Source organism: Pyrgilauda ruficollis, unplaced genomic scaffold (genome assembly GCF_017590135.1).
Source record: "Pyrgilauda ruficollis isolate IOZ18807 unplaced genomic scaffold, ASM1759013v1 scaffold6, whole genome shotgun sequence".
NCBI lineage: Eukaryota > Metazoa > Chordata > Aves > Passeriformes > Passeridae > Pyrgilauda > Pyrgilauda ruficollis.
Window position 1 is genome coordinate 17,556,665 of NW_024527710.1, and position 18,710 is coordinate 17,575,374.

General features: G+C 39.2%; 1 protein-coding gene across 1 annotated transcript; it reads left to right on the forward strand.

Annotated features, from left to right (window-relative positions):
- Nucleotides 1-25: 25 nt before the first annotated feature.
- EFCAB7 (EF-hand calcium binding domain 7) lies at nucleotides 26-18,028 on the forward strand. Its single transcript, XM_041483390.1, has 14 exons — nucleotides 26-152; nucleotides 2,298-2,467; nucleotides 5,059-5,270; nucleotides 5,635-5,721; nucleotides 6,123-6,300; nucleotides 6,986-7,113; nucleotides 10,126-10,267; nucleotides 10,776-10,885; nucleotides 11,413-11,570; nucleotides 11,764-11,897; nucleotides 13,313-13,461; nucleotides 15,188-15,397; nucleotides 16,644-16,751; nucleotides 17,779-18,028. The coding sequence occupies exons 2-14, from the start codon at nucleotides 2,299-2,301 to the stop codon at nucleotides 17,851-17,853; spliced, it is 1,860 nt and encodes a 619-aa protein (XP_041339324.1). The 5' UTR covers nucleotides 26-152; nucleotide 2,298; the 3' UTR covers nucleotides 17,854-18,028.
- Nucleotides 18,029-18,710: the final 682 nt, after the last annotated feature.

Consider the following 18,710-nt stretch of genomic DNA (forward strand, 5'->3'; position numbering starts at 1 on the left):
GGAAACGGCGCCGAGGGCGGGCCGGGCCGGGGCGGAGCCGGGCCGAGGAGCCCGGCCGGGCTGCGGGGCCGAGACCGAGACCCCCGAGACCGAAACCGAAGCCGAGCCCGAGCCCGGTGTCCGTGTGTGCTCGTCGAGTCCCGCTGTGCGCGGTAGGAACCGGGCCGGGGCCGGTGATGTTCGGGCGGCGGCGTCGGGGCGGCCAAACTCGCCTCAGCAGTCCCTCAGGGATGGCCGAGCTGGGCTGAGGGAGTGAGGGAGGGCTGATTCTCCTCAGGGCTGGGGGAAGGGGATTGTAATTTTAATTTTTTTTTTATTTTTTTTTTTTTTTTTTTTTACGGTGGGTGGCAAATTTAGCCCTTGAAGCCCCCTGTCCCTTCTAGAGAGGGAGGGAGGTGGTGAGATCCATGCGGGAAAAGTTTCCTCGTTTCAGGTGGGTTTCAGAGCTGCCCTGTGCCAGTGTGGGTTCTGTGCGGGTGAGCCTGTCAGTGAAGGTCGGTGCTGCCACGGAGGGTCTGACTTTGGGCATCAGGAGGAATTTCCTCACAGAAAGGGCGATTGGACATCGGAAGGGGCTGCCCAGGGAGGGCTGGAGTCCTCATCCCTGGACATGTCGAAGGCAGGCTGGGCATGGCATGCAGTGCTCTGGGCTGAGAATGCTGCATTGGTTTGGGTTGGAAGCGGCCTAAAACTCATCCAGTTCCACCCATGGGCAAGGACTCCTATTCCACTATTCACTAGGACTAACATTCCACTATCCCAGGTTGCTGAAACACCCATCCAACCTGGCCTTGGACACTGCCAGGGATTCAGGGGCAGCCACAGCTTCCAGGACCTCCCCACCCTCAAAGGGAGGAATCTCTTCCCAATCTCTAATCTAAACCTACTCTCTGCCTGTTTGGAAGCCTGGGCTGGATTGCTCCCCTCTGTCTATTTTTCTGAAGTGTCATTTATCCAGCAGGAATGTCCCAGCCTGAGCTGTGGGGCTGCTGGCAGTGCTGTCACTAAGCCATTGCTCACTGGATTTCCCAGCGATGGATTGGCAGCACTTCTCGACCCACATAAGAAATGCCTCAGTAATGGGAAGTCCGAGGACTACAAGCAGGAGTTCACATTTTCTAAACTGGTTACTGGAAAATTAACATTTCTTCTTCCTCTCCTCCTTGCCTTTCCCCCCAGTTTCATTCCATGTGTGTAACACTGGTGCTTCATTATAGTGACACCTGTTTGCAGGGGCCAGGCTGTGCCAGGAGGTCCCTGTGGGCTCCTTCTGGTGCCTGTGTAATATTAAAGTGTCAGGGAGTTACAAATTGGGTACTTCATCCTTGATAAGCAATTATTATCTGCCTTTCCCAAGTGTAAAAGATCTGTATAACTCAACAAGGTGCCAGTGATTGAGGCCTCCTGAGTAAAAACCCAATGAGTCCTGAAGGAGACCCTGGGATGGTGTTGTCTTGTTGCTGAACTTGAGATATTCCATTTATTATACTGGAATATATTTCCTGAAGCCAACATTGGGTAAAATAATACAAGAAGCTGTTAAAGCAGCAGCACAACAGGATTTAGTGTCCCTGTGTGATGGCCTTCTAAAAACCTTAATCACCCCTGGTGGAAGCAGAAAGCTGCTGTCAGAGTTTGCTGACCATTGCTGAGCAAACAGCAATGAGTTGTTTTAATAATTGAGAAAAAAAAATATGGTTTTGGTTTTTTTTCCATTCAGTTATAACTGTATGGGCCTTGGATTTAAAAGGCCTGTGTTGCTCAAAGTTTTATGCACATTTATTTCTGTTATTTATATTTAACTCTAAGAAATAGAATTCCGTGCTTAACCTGGCATTTTTTGAGATTAAGGGCTCCCATTTTGACCAATTTTATTATTATTATTAATATGTTTTGTTGAGTTATAGGAGTAAAAAGAGAAAACATGGATGGCAAAGCCTTGTTTCACAGATAACATGAAAATGTGTTTTTGTGCTTTCAAAAATCAAAACTACATAATATTTATATAATACTTGCAATATCAAATGCCTGCAACTATATAAAATACAGTGAAATTAAACTTTTTACTGCCAATGAAGGATAAACTGTGAATAATAAGTAGAGCTCAAGCTCTTTCTGCTTGTGGCTCTCATGGTGCTTACCTACAAGTGTAGATAATAATTCCCATCCCAGATTTAGAGAAAAGAAAGGATATGGCCTGGATGTTTGGGTAACTGGGGCTAGTCTGTGTTTCAGAGGACAAACAGAGGCATTGTTAAGATAATTACAAATTCTAACTGGAATTTCATCCCTCACAGGATGGCCAGCACTCCTGGAATTCAGAAAGCCAAACACTCAGAAAGTTCCCAAGGGAAGAAGTCCCAGCATGCAGAAGAAGCCATTTTTTACATGAACTGCAGAGCAGCTTATCTGACTGTCTTGAAAAGCAGCTTAGAAAATATTAAATCAAAAGAACAACTGAGTTTAGGTAATGATTGGATCTTTTTCCCTCTGACTCTTCCATGGGATGATTGCAGTGGGGCTATCCCTGTGCATAAACTCAGTAACTGGTTTAAGGGATTGAGAGTAGTTTTGGATGCCTGCTGGAAGTGGGAATGCCAGACAGAGGCATTTTATTGTAGATTGTTTTATTATAGATTTTATTTCTAAATCACCAGAAGGAAAGGTGATTTAGGTTTAGAAAGGTGATTCAGTTTAGACTGGGCCTCTGTCCTGGCACAGAAAACCACCATAACTGGTGTTCCCTAAGAATCCTTACTCCTTATCTCAGCTCCTCCTGAGTTACTGAATTACTTTTTTATACTGGAATCTAAAATTCTAATTTTTTTGTCCGGACTATATTTGTGTATAAGTAGTGGTGGTGGTGATGTCAGCAGTACAACAGAAAAAACAAATCTCTGACTGTTTCAGCTGCACTAAATAAGACTGTTGGTAGAAACTGAAAGCTGTGGGGCTTTGGTTTGAAAACTTCAGGAATTTCAAGGGGAAGTGAGAAAAATTTACCTGAAAAATGGAAGTTGGTTTCTTAATAATGTATATTATTGACCAAGTAAGATAAGGAAAGAGTAAGGTAAGACTGAGTAATAAAGAACCTCAGTTTTGAAGGAGGTTTCCCTATGGCAGATAAAATTCCTCAAGCAAATACAATTCCAACTTTGCAGTTTCTTGGAGTTGTGGGATTGTATGCTCTCTTTGGGTGATGATTTTTCTTTTCTTAGAGCATTTTTGTTCTTTTTTAAAGGGTTTTTCATGGCAACCACCACTGTAAAAGCTGAGTGCACTGATTGTAGCTTCTTTCCCTACAGCAGAACATGAAATTCCACCCATTAACAAGCATATTCCTACAGCTTGTGACTTGGTGCTCTCCAGGCTTTCCCAGCTGCAATAAAAGGGCCTTTATGACATCCTAATGATAGTTTGGGATAATCTGATTTTAACAGAGGGGTGGTGTGAACAAATGTCATCTCTCTAATAAATGCTTTGGCTTTCAGCTCTATCCATATGCCACTTGGCTACACAGCAAGTGTTTGGGCATTTTGCTTTCAAGGTCAACTTGGAGAGGGCAGTTAATTGTTTAGACTCTCAGTCCTTCCAGAGATATTTAATAATTTATTTTAGAATTTGTAAGCATTGAGAGTTAAAGACTTATATTTCATCTTAAGTCAATTTTGGCATTTCTCAAACGAGTGGTACCAATGTTTAAGCCCCTCTTGCTTCAAGAATTTTGTCTGATATTCCAAACTAAAGTGAGAGATTGGCCCTGGGAAATTTTATTTGTAGGGTTTTGCTTATCCCCAAAGAGTAGCTTCATTTCCTGTCTGGAGTGATTTAGCAGAAGCAGATCATAAAGAAGTATAAATAAAAGGTGCAGTCTGACTGAGCTTTCACAGATACAAATTGGGAGGCATGTGTGGAATGGCAAGTGCTGATGTCCCTGGAGATATAAAATGAAGGATTGTATATTTGAAGGATATCTGTCAAATACAATAGTGTGCTGCACTGACATTCCAGGGAGCTCTCCTATCCATGGGAGCAAACCCCCAGAGTCACTGCCCTTCCTTCCCTGGCTGCCCTTGCCACTGAAATCCCCAAACCATTGCTCCGTGCCCAGGAGTGGCTGGGATAAAGATGTGAGCCCTGCTCTGTTCTGGCTCTTCCAGCAGAGGTGGCAGGGCACAAATCTTTATTTAGTGCTTGGCATGAAGCAGGGATTAACAGCAGAGGTGCCTGGTTTGCTGGTTTGTTTGTTTGTTTGCTTGGTTTGCTGGTGACACGGGTCCCACTGAGCATTGTCACGATGCCACCACCTCATTTCACAGATGCTCTTCAGCAGTTCCCAGCACAGGCTTGGGCACTGCTCAGCTGGCTCAAAATCAAATGCCAGCCCAGGTGGGGATGGAGGATCTCCTGTGCTTCCCTTAAAGATTATTTGGGAAGATACAAAAGCATCCCTCTCATTTCAGATAGACTGTGCATTTAAATTTAATTTCCATTTAATGTAATGCACTGAAAACTGAAAGGATGTTTTCGGTAAAGACCTTGAAGAGACAAATAGATCCAGCAAATTCATTTTGGAGAATGCCAGGTGTAACACCCATGGCACTGGTTGCATGTGTGGCATTGGCTGCTTGGTGGTATCATTTTTCCCTTAAAATTCGTGTGTAATTTGAATTGATACATTCAGATGTACAGGCATGACATAAAATATTGTCTCAGATAAATTCTACTCCAGATTTCAGTTCTTGGCAAAGGCAGTGCAAAGATGATGTTGGTGTTAGTAGAAATAGGATCTAATAATGTGCAGACTTAAAAGACTTAAAAATAATACATTCTTGATACTAAGACACTGGATATAGCCTGAATTTTACACTTGAGACTGTTTTTGAGTTAATGTATATTTTGATTAAGATCATAACCAAAACTGTTCTTCAGACCCACTTTTCTCTTGGAGTGATTTGGCTTTAAAAAAATCTGAACGTGGAAAGTGCTCAAGGATGTTTGGAGAAAACTCCTTTTTAACACTGGAATATGTATGTAATATTGTGTTTTATTACTCAGTGCTCCAGCAGGCTGGAAGAAATCCTTCTCAGAAGACCATTAAGAAATACTGGACTTCACAAACATCTTCACTGAATTTTGATGATTTTTGTGCTATTTTAAAAAAAGAAAAGCCAGCTACAAAAAATGAACTGCTCGAAGCATTTGGTAAAATAGACACAGCTAAGACTGGATATATTTCACATGATGAACTTTGTAAAATTCTTACAACAGTAAGTATCACTAGAAACCTAATTATCCATCCTTAATTAGTAGAGATTTTGGAAATTAGATGGTACTGGGAGCTGGGTTCCCCATTTTATGGAAGATTTTCATGGTGGGTTTCTGGAAGACACCACAGAATTACATAAACTGATACAGTTGATCTCTTTGATATTTAGTAGCATTGAAAAGACAACATTTTTAATGATTTTGACCTCTGTTTTCATGATTCAAATCAAAATCTGTTGAAATCTATTGCAAGATAAGATTCTCTGAAAGAGTATAAAAAGGCTTTTCCTTTGTTAATGGAATTTGTGCTGTAGGTGAACAGGATTCTTGATTAGGAACCCAAACTGAGCTGCTTTTTCCTTGCAGAGAGGTGATAAAATGACCTGGGAGGAAGTGACCAGCATTACTAAACAAGCTGATTTTAACTGCAATGGCAAACTTGACTACAACAAGGTATGGCCAAGAGTGATATTTGTTCTTTTGTAATTGACAATATGAGCATTAGTGATGCCCTTACCTCAGGATTCTAAATTTTGGGCTGAATAAACAGCACATAAATATGGTTTCATAGGAGGAAAGCTGATATGCTAAAAAATCAGTCTTCCAATATGTAGAAAGGAAAAGTTGAAAGTCACACTTAATTTTTGTTCAATATTTGGACCTCCTTGTTAAATCATTTACTGTCATAATTGAGTGATAGTCCTGATTAATGAAAATGAAAAATATGTTTGGCTTGCAGAGGAAATGCATTCCATCTGCTGAGCTGTGCTTTCCTTGCTAATGCTACATTTTACTCCTTAAAACCTTTTGAGAAATGTAGCTTGGTAAGTGAAATCTTCTTTTATTCTCTCCAGTTCTGTGAGCTGTACCTGAGCACCAGTGAGCAGTGCTGCAAAGCTGCAAGGGACAGGCTGGAAACTGACCCTCGACTGAGGCAGCAGCACCTTGGGAATCAAACTGAAAATGTCCCTGAAGGGATCACACTGCCATCCCCGAGGGTCTGCAGGAAAACTGATCACAAACTGCCTAAAGGTATTTAAATTTCTTATATTTTATGTTTTCTTTCTGTTGGAAATGAAGCTCTGGCTCAGTGAGCAGTGGAGTTTTTGTTTAATTTTTCTCAGATTAGTGAAGATTTTATTGATGAATATAATTTCTACTGTGGCAGTCACATCAGTGTGTCAGTAAAATATATTCAAATGGCTGCATCTGTGAAACTCACAAATTCCTAAGGGGGGATTCTGTTGATTTTCATGTGGCACAGTCCAGAGGGAAGAGAGAAAATTAATGCTCAGGTGTTGCAATATAGGCAAACTATTTATTTCCTTCCTAGATTAGAGATGAAACCCTAAACATTTCACAGTAAGCTGTGTGTTTGTTTCAATAATTGAAATTTTCAAGCACAGTTAATAAGTTATGGACAGTTTAATGTTCTTCCTGAAGTTACAAAGATGCTTCAAAACCTTCCCAAAAACTCCACAGGGAATGGACTGCAGTATGAAGTCCTAAGTATGAAATTTTGGGATGTAGTTTGTACTGTTCCAAGTTGCTTCAAATCAAAGAGGTGCAAAAATGACACAACAGTGATGAAGGGAACTTCTCTGATGGAGTTCTGGTCAGCCAGTTTTCTTTGTGCTTCTAAATGCAAGGTTTATGATAAATAGCACTAGGAGAGGGTTGAAATAATGTGACTGTAATTAAATATCTCTGTTTTTAGGTGACAGCAGAACTCCTTCAAGACCTTCATCAGCTCAAAGCAGCAAAGCTTCCACCTCCACCACGGTCACTGTGGGTGCCAGCAGCAGCAGGAACACAAAGCTAATTATTGAGCCTGACACAATGAAGGTATCACACTGAAATGATGGTGTTTTCCTCTAGGCACCTGTGTTATTGCATTTTAAAGAAGCTAAAAATCAGAGAAAAATGGTGTCTTATGTTTTATTTACAGTTTGTCAAGGGCAGCTATAAACTACTGAGAGCTTTCTTGATAGGTATTATTATTAACATTTTTATATACTGTTGGTTTTGCTGACAACAAGTTATTGGAAATAATTTTTCAGGTGTGAAGGTTTAATAGAACAAAATGTGTTTTTTATAAATGAAACCACTGTTGGGAAAACAGTTAATGACTTCTTGAGAAATTTAAAATTGAATAATTTATTAGGTTGGTGAGAACTTTAAATGCTTAAGTAGTCTGAAAGATTGTGTATCATAAACCTTTGCATGAAAGGTAATTGGAAATAAATAACAGATCTGTGAGCATATTCAGTTTCTTGGGCATTGCTTGGTAAATAGATGCTGTAACCTGAAAATATTGATTTTTAGTTAGACTAATATGTTCTATCAGTATTTTCTTTTAAATAAATCACTCATTCAATACAAATTCCTGGGGGAGAGAGACAACAAAGTCACTTTGCTAAGTCAATATTTGTAGAGTGTTAATATTGATCTTTTTCCCTTTGTTTTCCCTTTCTTGACTGAACCTTTACTAGTTTTCTTTCAACAGAAAATAATAGCTGGAGAAATATAAAACATTAAGTGGGAACTGCTGGGATACATTAAAAATGTGCACCTGGAGACTCCTGTATAAAAGGGAAAAATGGCTCTGACCACACAGTGTAACTGCTGCTGGAAAACTGAACTGATTGTCCTCAGGAGCTGCATTTTTGTTTCAAATAACAACTCTGGATTTGTTATTGAGCTCTGAAGTCCTTTAGATCTTCCCCACTGCTGTACAGTGACATTTGTTCTATATTAAAATTTCCAAACATCATCTCCCAGGGGTTCTGTGCAGTCTGTTTAGGTAGCTGGACCTCCATGCAATTTAACCTGCAATCTCACTTTGTTCAAACATGGTGTGGGGTGTATAAAACAGCACACACTTCCCCAAGATTGGATTCTTTTTTTCTTTCTACAAGCCAGTAAAAACTGACTAAAAAAAGAGATATTGATTAGTATTGCTTGGCATCATCCAAAAACTGAAATCAATTAAGAAACATGGAAAGGTTTATTTCCTATTAATTAAATATTTTAAATTAATAAAATTACTTATAGATTAATTATATTCATATTTATATATAATATTATATGTAGTCAATATATTATAAATTAAATATTTCCTATTAATAAACTATTAATTTTTTAAACTTCATTTTGCACAATGCAAGCTCTGCCAGAATCAATCAATAAGTACCCAGGCTTTTATTTGTGGTGTGAATCAGAATCCACCACTCAAAAATTCTTTTTATTTGTCTTACATCCAAGAATTTTATTTTATATTTTTGCTGTTCACCTGTCTTTGTACAAGTAAGAAAATATTGCCCTCAAGAGCAACACCAACTGTACATTTCTGACAGAGGAAAACAGTGAAAGTCAGAATATGGTGAAATATGGAAAAGAATATGGTCTAAAACAAAGAACCCTTAGAAAATTCCTCTCAATCATTGCTTTTTATTAGGAATTGTGCATCAATGTGTGGATATTTTCAATATTGACTTGAATGTCAGTAGCAGTGACCAGCAGCAGGTAGTGCCTAACTTTTCTTTCCAATTAACATTTCTAACACAAACATTTCCCACTTCAGCTACTATTCAACAACTCCTTTTCTGCTTTGAAGTGGAAAATCCACTCAGAAGATTCTCTTTTAGTTTCCCAATTTTACATACATGTTTGGAATTTGATAATTTAGGACTTCTAGCACCACCTTATGCCCTCTGCCAGAGTAACAGGGTTTGATTTCCCAAAAGGAAAGGATAAGGATAAGGGTTTTGTCCAGCAGTTTTGGCAGGTATCAAGCTTGGAGCAAACAACCAGTTATTTCAGATGTGTCAAGTTTTAAGAAAACAAATCAATTTAAAAAATTTCCTTTTAGGTGAAGTCAGGAGTCATGAAGTGTTGGAATAACCAGTTTAGGAATAGCAGTGGAAATGATCCGAGGGGCTGAACTCCGTGTTGGAATTCTGTCCCTGATTTATGTTAATCCCAGCTCCCATTATCCACTTTTTGACTGACACAACCCCAGCTGTTGCTCCATATTCAACCCTCACCATTAAATCCCAGGAATATTTTATCTCTGATCACTTTTTTCCTAATTATTTTTTATGATTGGCCCCTTTTTTCCTTGTCCTGTCACTACAAATCCGGTTTTATGGATAAAGATGAGTACAAAATTATTGAATGGATTTGTTAATTAGGTTTATTCTACTCCATAAAAGTTAGCCAGGGGCTGAGCTCTGGCTCCATGGTCCAGAAATAGCTGCACTTAAGGATTATCCCTAAAAACTTTTCCAGCAAGTTGTGCCCACAATGAAAAGAGTATGGGAAATTATAGGAGGGCAGGGACTTGGACAGCAGTACCTGCCAGGGATTGGCCATCTCACTTTATTTTTAATAAAACTTTGTCTTCTCCACAGCCAATTTACTTTGAAAGTCTTCTAGAACTTCTTGAGCAAAATCTTAATTTTTTAAAAAAAATTCCAGACCTCCAAAGAACAGCAGAAAGGGAGTTGCAAAGTGTATAATATTTGTATTTTAATTATTCCATGCTGTCAGCTGTTTGCAAATATAATTAGCAGAATCTTTGTAGCAATCCAGATTTAATTTTTCAGCTACAGGAGCATTGGGGTAATCTCTGTGCTTTCCAGGCATTTTCACAAGTGAAGCCATGTTACTTTGCAAAATTTGTCTATAAAAAGGACTATTTGTGATTTTTTTAAAAATAAAAGTATATTGATGCTGTATCTCATGGTGCGTTTTATGCAGGGTTAATTCAATAATCAAGTTAATTAACATTTCAGAGAAAGCACTTTTATCTTCATCCAGAACAGAGAAAACCCCTGATATTTGCTTGGTTTCCAGGAATGGCAATGTGCACAATCCAAGGGCTGCTTCTACCTGGAGGAAAATGGGGAAATCATCAGTCACAAGTACAGGCTGCACTTACCCCAGAGATCTGCAGTGTGTGTCACCATCAAACCTTTCAGAATTCCCCAGGCAGAAGGTGAGTGCATTTATATTTCATTTTCTTCTAAAAAGAGCTGCTGGCTTGGAGGTTTACCATGGGGTTCATCCAGTTGCTACATTGGAATTATTTTTTCCCCCCAAGTAGAATATTCCCTTTTTAATCCCATAAAACAGGAGCCTTTAAACCCCAAAATTGTTTTAAAGTCACCTGTTTTTTTAAACAAGTTTTTGTGGTGTGTAACCATTCCTTGATGTTCTTGACCCTTAATGATGGAACTATTTTATTAATAATTCTTAATGATAAAATTAATAATTATTTGTAAGACAAGGTTTGGAACAATTTATCCTGCCTAAACAGGAATAAAATCCCAATAGCATAGAACAGATTTTTTTTCCCATTTTTCATCACCAGGGATCAATAAATACCATGGGAATATCTATTTTGAGATGCAGAGAAAAACAATTTTGGACCATCATTATTATTATTATTGTTGTTATTATTATTATTATTATTAAGCATTTTTTGGGGATATTTTTCTTTCTAGGAAAATCTTGTCACTGGTTGTCAGTGGATACAGCTTTGTTTATTCTGAAGGAAAATGAAACCCAAGAGAATTTACAGCTTGTGAGCTTTACTGAACTCCAGAACAAAGAGGTTGGAGATTTCTGGTGTATTCCTATTTTAATTGTTATTTTTTAGTGTGTGTGTTAATGCTGGAGGTGTGAATTCCATGGGTTTGGAAGGAATTCCAGCTGAACCAGAATTGCTCAGTTGCTGGGTATATTTCCAGCTACTCTGTAAAAACTCAGCTGTATTTCTGCACCTTCAAACACAACATTTCCAAGGCAAAATTTGTTTAAATTTCCTTTAATTTTCTTACTCCTTGCCCTTTGAACTTCATAGTGTACAGAATATTCTTTTCCTGTGGCAGAGATAAGAGAGCATGAACTTATTTTCCCCCTCTTCCCTCATCTCTCTCCTGTCTTTCTAACCTTTATTCCAAGAGATTCACTATTTTTTTAATCTTTAAAGTGACATCACACAGCAAATTTTTTTTTGAGGAGAAAACCCAGCATTCCCAGCATTTTCAAGTAATGAATTTTATATGAATATTACTGGCAACGTGGAAAGGCATCATTTGAGAAGTTCTTACAAACTTTTCTGTCTTCCTTTAAGAGCAGATGTTTGGCTGGAGAGGGGAGCTTGGATCTGGGCTTTACTGGCTGCTCCCTTTCACAACTGGCTGCAGGCTGAGGAAGGCAAAAACCCAAATTACTGGAGAAGCCAAACTGGTGTGGAGGGATGAAGATGGAGAGCTGGCTCTCACCAATGAATTCCGGTGAGTTTTATTCCCAAACATGGCAATAAAAATCTCTTTTCCAGCTAAAATGTGGCTTTTAAAATCTGGATTTTCCTGAAGTACTCCTTGTACAGAATAATCTCAAACAGACTGACCTGTTCTTGGCAATGTTATGAGACAGTGAAAGGAAGTGGAAGCCTTTGGAAATAGTTTGGCCTTTTTCATCCCTCAGAGCTGCTTTGTTGGATATATTTGACACAATTGATTTGGATGGGAATGGCCTCCTGAGTCTGGAGGAGTACAACTTCTTTGAGCTGAGGACTAGTGGGGAGAAGTGTGACCAGGAAGCCTGGGCTGTGTGCAAGGGTGAGTTCATTTCTGTGGTACAGCTAATTAAGGCTATCAATTAACTTCCAATAGGTCTGGATATTCTGTACCTATTCCAAAAACATGTGTAGATATTTTTCTCTTCCTCCTTTTTTTTTTCTTTTTTTCCAGTCTCCTGTCCTTTGCTTTGCTTCATTCTGCTGTGTGTGCCACTGACCTTCTGCTGAGAAAATTCTTCCCCTTCCTAATTGTTTTGTAGCTGCCAAAACCTACAGGGTTTGTAATCCTGGATCATATGGGGAAGGAAACTGTCACAGGTATTTGTTTAATCCATCTCCTTTGTGCAGATTGGGCTGGTGCTGCTTTTTTTATCTCACAAAGTGTGGAGAGGGACATTTAATTAGTGTGGATCTGATGCTACAAATTGGCATCCAGAGTTTTTGTGGGTTGCCAGTGTCTCCTTTTATAATTCCATGTCATGCTTGACATAATTCCTTTGGAGGCTGTGGCAGATTGGCCAAAATACTTTAAATCTGGCAAGCCCTATGAGTTATCTCTTCCCAAAACACTCTGAGGTATCTGATTTTTTCCTAACTCATGGAAAACTCCTACAAGAATATATTCCTAGGACTGAATTTCTCCTCTGTTGATGCCTGGATGTGCTTTTCCACCCTTGATGGCTTTGCCAGGGTGATACAAGTAGGAGGGGTGGAAATGTGTGAATAAATAAGAGAGGAAGGAGGAGAAGCTGGGGAATGTTTCACCAGGTCATCAATCAGAGGAAGGGTTCACACGAATATCATCAATCTTGGCACCAAAGTTCAAGCCATTTATTACAGCATCTGTACCCTTGGATAGATTTATTACATTGGTAATCCCTTTTTAATAATATATAGTAAAGATTTAGCATTGTTATGAAGATGAGAAAACCATTTTTAAAAGTCTCTGACATGAGGACATTTCAATTATGTGTTTGCTGACATTAGAGTGGTGGATCTGTGATATTCTCTCTAGAGAGGGGTGTTAGGATTACTGGAATTTTATTGCTTTTTAGGAACTAAGTAAATCATTTCTGTATCAAAGACCTGAAGCATTTCAAGGTGCTGGCTCCAGCTGGCTTTCATTTCCCATTCCTAAAATACCCCACTCTGCAAAACTCAACCACAAATTTTAGGAAAAAAAATTCATATGAGCTCTTTTTTTTGAAATCTCCCTTTTTGGGGTTATCCAAGGAGCTAGCTGTTTGTAGGCATATCCCAAATCCACAGGGCAGCTCTGCAAACAGCGCAATGCTCAAGGACATTCTTTCCCAAATAATCTTGGAGATCCTGGGGCTCTAAGTTGGCTCCATCTTTTCAACCTTGTTAACAGGAGGGGGATTTTGCCTTTGGAAGGATGAAGGTGTTTGCAGACAGGACAGATTTTTAAGTGCTGTTTTTATTCCTTTGAAACAGAAAATTTTGAGATGAAGAAGAATGAACTAACAAGACAAGGATTCCTGGATTTGAATCTCATGGAAGCCAACGACCGGGATGGGGATCCCTGGGACCTTTGGGTCACTTTGTTGTCCCTGGGCTACAACAAAGCCTTAGAAATGACAGAGGTAGGAGAAGCACAAAAGAGCAAAAATCCCTGCACATTTAACTGCTGCAATCTTTGTGCCTGCCACAAGCTGATTGCAGGAGGGCAGGACCCACTGCCACCACCCAGGGCTGCCACTGTCCTGATTCTGAGAACAGCATTTGGATCTTTGAAAAGAGAAATCTTCCTTTGCTTTGGAGAAAGCCAGGATGTTATGGGCTTTTAGAGGAAGGGATTTTGGATTGCATCTGTTAAAATAATCCATGCACTCTGTTGGTGGGGAGTGATAGGAAGGTAGGGGTGGTTAAATGTGACCTGTTAGCAAATTTAGAAAAATCAGGACTTTTTTTTTCCTTTAAAAAGTCAAATTTGTGGCCCAAACCACAGTAGAAGTGGATAAAGATAACTTTTTTTTTCCACATGATTCAGAATTCCTAGTTTCCAGACATAACTATTTCTGTTATTGTTGCCTTTCACAACAGTGTCTGAAAAGGTTCAACACAAAATTTTAATGCTTCACTAAAATTTTAGGGTTTGGGTCACACATTGTTTACTTTCCAGGACCAGAGACTATTTCTCTGGTGTTTCTGTGCACTTACAGATTAAAAAAATTATTTATTTGTTTTTATTTTCTGAAATATATATTACATATTTCTGATGTCAATAATTCTTTCTAAAGAAAGAGGATCTCTTTTAAGAATAGAAAAAGTTATGAAAAATTAACAAATTAAATATACAGATAATGAAATAATTTAATTCCCAGGAAAAGCAGATTTTTAGGATCAGTCTGATAATATTATTTAATTTTGTTAAACAGGTCAATGTATTCAGTATATAAAACATATCAAGACCTAAAAATAATCAGTATGAGAGATATCAGTTGTCTCTCAGTGAAAAATTTGGGATGGTGCTGAGGGATTTAAAGATGAGCTCCTTTTCCTCTGACTTGTGGTTGGCAGAGCCGTGCAAGGCTGTTTTTCTGCATTTCAGCCACAAGAGAGAGCCCTCCTCCAAAAAAGAGCATTTTGGGGAGGTTCTTCTCCAGTCAGGAATTTCAGGAAGGTGTTTTGTGCCTTGTCCCAGCTGTGATTTCTGGCTCCAGCCTTTGCTTTCCAAAGGACAGCACAGCTCTCAAATGCTTCAGTAATTAATCTAAAAAGCTCCAGCTGTTAACTCGTGTCTCTCACTTAAGTCTTCAATTCCTTGATTTCAAATAATTTCAGATTTTGGGAGCACTGAGACAGAATTTGAGGAATCCTTGTGGATTCCAACAGCCTTTGGAAGGGAATTGTGGTGCTGGGACTGAGTCTAAGAAAATACAAACCCCTGGTTGTTACAGCAGGAGTAAAATGTAGCCAAGATACTGCCAGAGTACTCAATGCAACATTGCAGAGGTGTTAAATCTCTGTGGAGTGGCACAAACAGCAACAGTGGGACAGGTTTATTTCAGACACTGGAATACATTCAGGTTTCATCTTAATTCCTGGACATTTTGCTGTCCAAGGAAGGGTTTGCTGTCTTGAACTATGTCAGGTGTATTGGGAAGGACATGAAAAAGGCCACTTGTCTTGGGATTTCATTTAGTGTAAAAGATTGCCACAGCTCACAGTTTGTAATATTTAATATTCAGGCAAATATTTATACCCGGCTCATTCTAGTTCAAATATGAAAATATTTAGGAGCTGTGGGTGAAAATCTGAGGGGAAAAACTACAGCTGGAGTGATGCTAAAACTCATCTTCACTGCAGGCCTGCCCCTTTGTCATTGACGTCTGTGCAGAGAGGTGCAAACCCAGAATCAAAGCCATTTCCCTGGAGGCAGGGGGCTCCCAGCTCAGCAGGGCTGTCTGCAGGTCTGTGGTTAACAAAGGAGAGGCCAAAGTGCTGGATGGCTCTGAGAACATCTTCATCTACACCTACAGATCAGGCAGCAGAATCACCTCTGTGATTGAAAACAAGGTATGGCCTGGAACTTCCACATTGTACTTTCTGTTAAAGTCTTATTGTTCCTCCTCCTTCCATGGGTCATATTTGAGAATTGCTGTTCCTGAAATCAGGTTTTGTGTCTGTTTCATTTAAAAAAACTCTGCCTGATGTGTTCCTTGTGGCTTCAGAAGATCCTGGGTCAGTGCTCTTGGAAGGGGCAGATTGTTATAATGAGGCAAGCACTTCTAATTACCATATAAAAACTGAATACTTTGTGTGTTCACACCCCGATTTTTCAATATTTTGACATATCATCATCATCATATGAGGAAACAAACACTAACAGCAGGAAATGCAATTAGAGCAATAGCAAAGATCACAGCATTTAGACTGCTGAATATTTTCAGTGTCCATAAGAAAGTCAAAAAGCAGTGATTTTTAGGAGTGTGTTATGGGTGAGTTTTTACCTGATTGTTCTGCCATGTGTGCTTTATTAGTAATTCAAGCTGAAAGTTGTAAATCCAAGTAGAAGTGGTTGGTGAGATTTTAAACCTTTTTCCATAGATCACAGTGAATGTTCTCAGTTTCCTTTATACCAGGAACTGTGAGTAAATAAACACAGCACAGTAAGATGTTAAACTTCAGATGCTTTAAATCTTGAAAGATCACAGCAAGAAGTGTATTTTTAAATGTCCAGACACTCAAAAGGGGGTGGCTTGGGGGGGCTAATATTAGGACTGGATGCTGAGGCTCCTGGAACTCTGGATTTGGCTTTGCACTTCGCCCTTTAGGGTGGATATTCCAGAGTTATTTTTATGTTTGGGGATATGTCAAAGAAGGAGATCAGAGCTGCACTGAGACAACTGGATGTTCTCAGCCCCAGATCTCTGCCCACTCTGTTTATACCACTTGGGTTTGGTTTGTGGCTATCACCAAGCTGGGTGGGAATGCTGGGGAAGCTGCACGGGGGGGATCTGGACAGGCTGGGAAGATACAACAAGGCCAGGTTGTAACTTCACAAGTCCTTGTGTTGTTTCAATGAATCTTAAATTACTTTTGACCATGACTGTGGTGTTAAGGTACATTTGAAACTGTTACTCTTCAAAGAGTGTCTGTTACTCTTCAAAGAGTATCTGTTACTCTTCAGAGTATCCATTAAGCATTTCTATCCCTAAAACAGCAAGGTCACAGGAAGTCCAAGGACTGTGCAGTTGTTACACAAAGAACAGACACTTAACCAGGAAAGTCTAATGGTTCCTTCATGTTTTTCCACCTGCAGTCTGAGAATAAAGTGATAATTCATGTCAACAATGAGCAGAGTAAGAACTGCTTGAACAATAGGGGACTGACAGTTTTTGCTGTGGAAGTGGCTCCAAAATCCATGATGGTAAGACTTTTTATTGCTTAGCCAGCTTTAGAGAAAATCAGGTTTTATCTTTATATTTTCTTTATGTAGGGCTTTTATCATGATAATGAGCATGTGGACAGTGGCATCTTCTGACCAGAACAGATCAGATGCATTTTTTGATATTTCAAAGCTGGTCATGTATTTAATGTATCCCTGTCTTCCTGTGCAATTTCCTATAAAAGTTAATAATCCACTTTTTCATACATGGGCCTGTTTCACTTGTCCATTCTATACATGCACCATTCACTAATATTTTTAATACTCTTTTTCTAAGGCTGTATTTTTTTTCACTTAGCAATTTTTAATCCCATGTATTGATGCCTGTGAGAACAGACCAAGCATGCACTAATCAGAAAGAGAAATAAATGTATTGCAGTCCTTGTGCACACTGTAATTTGCTGGTGGTTAACTGTTGTTAAACTTGATTTAGGGATCATGTTAACCATGAGACAATTTGAATGCTGAGTCCTGCTGCAGAGCTGGGCAGGCTTCAGTGCCAATTCCAAATGAGGGTCCTGAGGGATGGAATGTGATGCTTTACAAATGCAAATGATATTTTTCTTCATTTATTTATTAATAACCCTCTGGTTTTCTTTTTCTGAAAGTACACTTTCTTTGTTTAAGAGCAGAGGGATCCAAGCTATTTTATATTTCCCAGTTTTCCAGGGTGGATTCATTCAAGCCTGCTGTAAGCAGAGCAGTCCCATGACACAGGCAGGGCTGGGGCCTGTTTAAATTGCTACTGACATTTTAGATATCCACTGCCTCATCCTGTAAGGTGGTTTTAAATTTGAATTCAGACTTCATTCAGGATAAACTGTAGGCTCAATCCTTATGGATATTTTGCTGTTAAATTCAAGAGTAATTTTTGAATATCTGTCAGTGTAGATGATGAACATTCCTCCTTTAGTGACACAAGTACTGAACATTTTGCTTCCACAGCACACTGGGTAACAGTTTTCCAGCAAAGAGAATTCTCTTTCACCTCTGCTTTCTCTTGTGCCAGGTCTGTCAGCACGTGATGGCCCTGAATGAGCAGGAAGAGTGGATTTACAGCTGTGTGCACTCCCTTGTGTGTTAAACCTCCCAGTGCCAGGGCTGGGAGCAGCCACACTCAACCAGGATTAGCTTTGGGCAGCTTTTAGACAATTTATAGTCTTGTCCTTCTCAAAAAGCTGGCATACATTTATATTTCTTGATGATTTTGGCATGAAAACACTGAGGCACAATAAAAATTAGTGCTGTTCAGTAATCCAGCTGCCAGTTGTAATATAACTGTGCTTTTTAAAGGATTGTTTCCCATATTTTCCATACCATGGATTGTAATTCCATTACAGTTTGGAACTGCTTCACTGAGGGGAAAAAAAACTTTGTTGGATGGGTTCCTAACTAAACATTCCTGTGGTTTTGATATGAGAAGCATAAAGGGATGAAGCTCATTGTATTTTGTCACTTGATAAAGGATTTGTTTCTTTCCCCCCTTTTTTGGTCATTTGCTGATAATCCTTATCTTACCCTTGTTCTGTAATTTCTGCCTGGTTTTATACTCTTTTATATAAAATAAAGTCTGCCTTTTCATATGCAATAAGGAAATAACATCATTTGAGAAAAATGAAGGTTTGTCTTGGGCTCTTGACTGTTAACAGCAATTAATTATTCCCAGGGCAGCTGAAATAAGAAGACTGAAGTGCACTAAATTTAGGCTGCAACAGCAATGAAAGCCATCTTTGAGGTACTGAAAACATTCAGCTTATTATATTTTCCTGGTTCCTCTAAATGTCTGTTAATGTGGGAAAAAAATGATGACCCTGGCCTGTGGCTGCTTAAAAAGTGTTTGAGTTTAAAATAGCCACTAAAAGTGTGTGACCTCATGTGTGAGGGCAGCAAGTAGTGTTGCAAAGTTATTTTTATCTGCCCCAAGTCCTGCTCTCTGCTGTT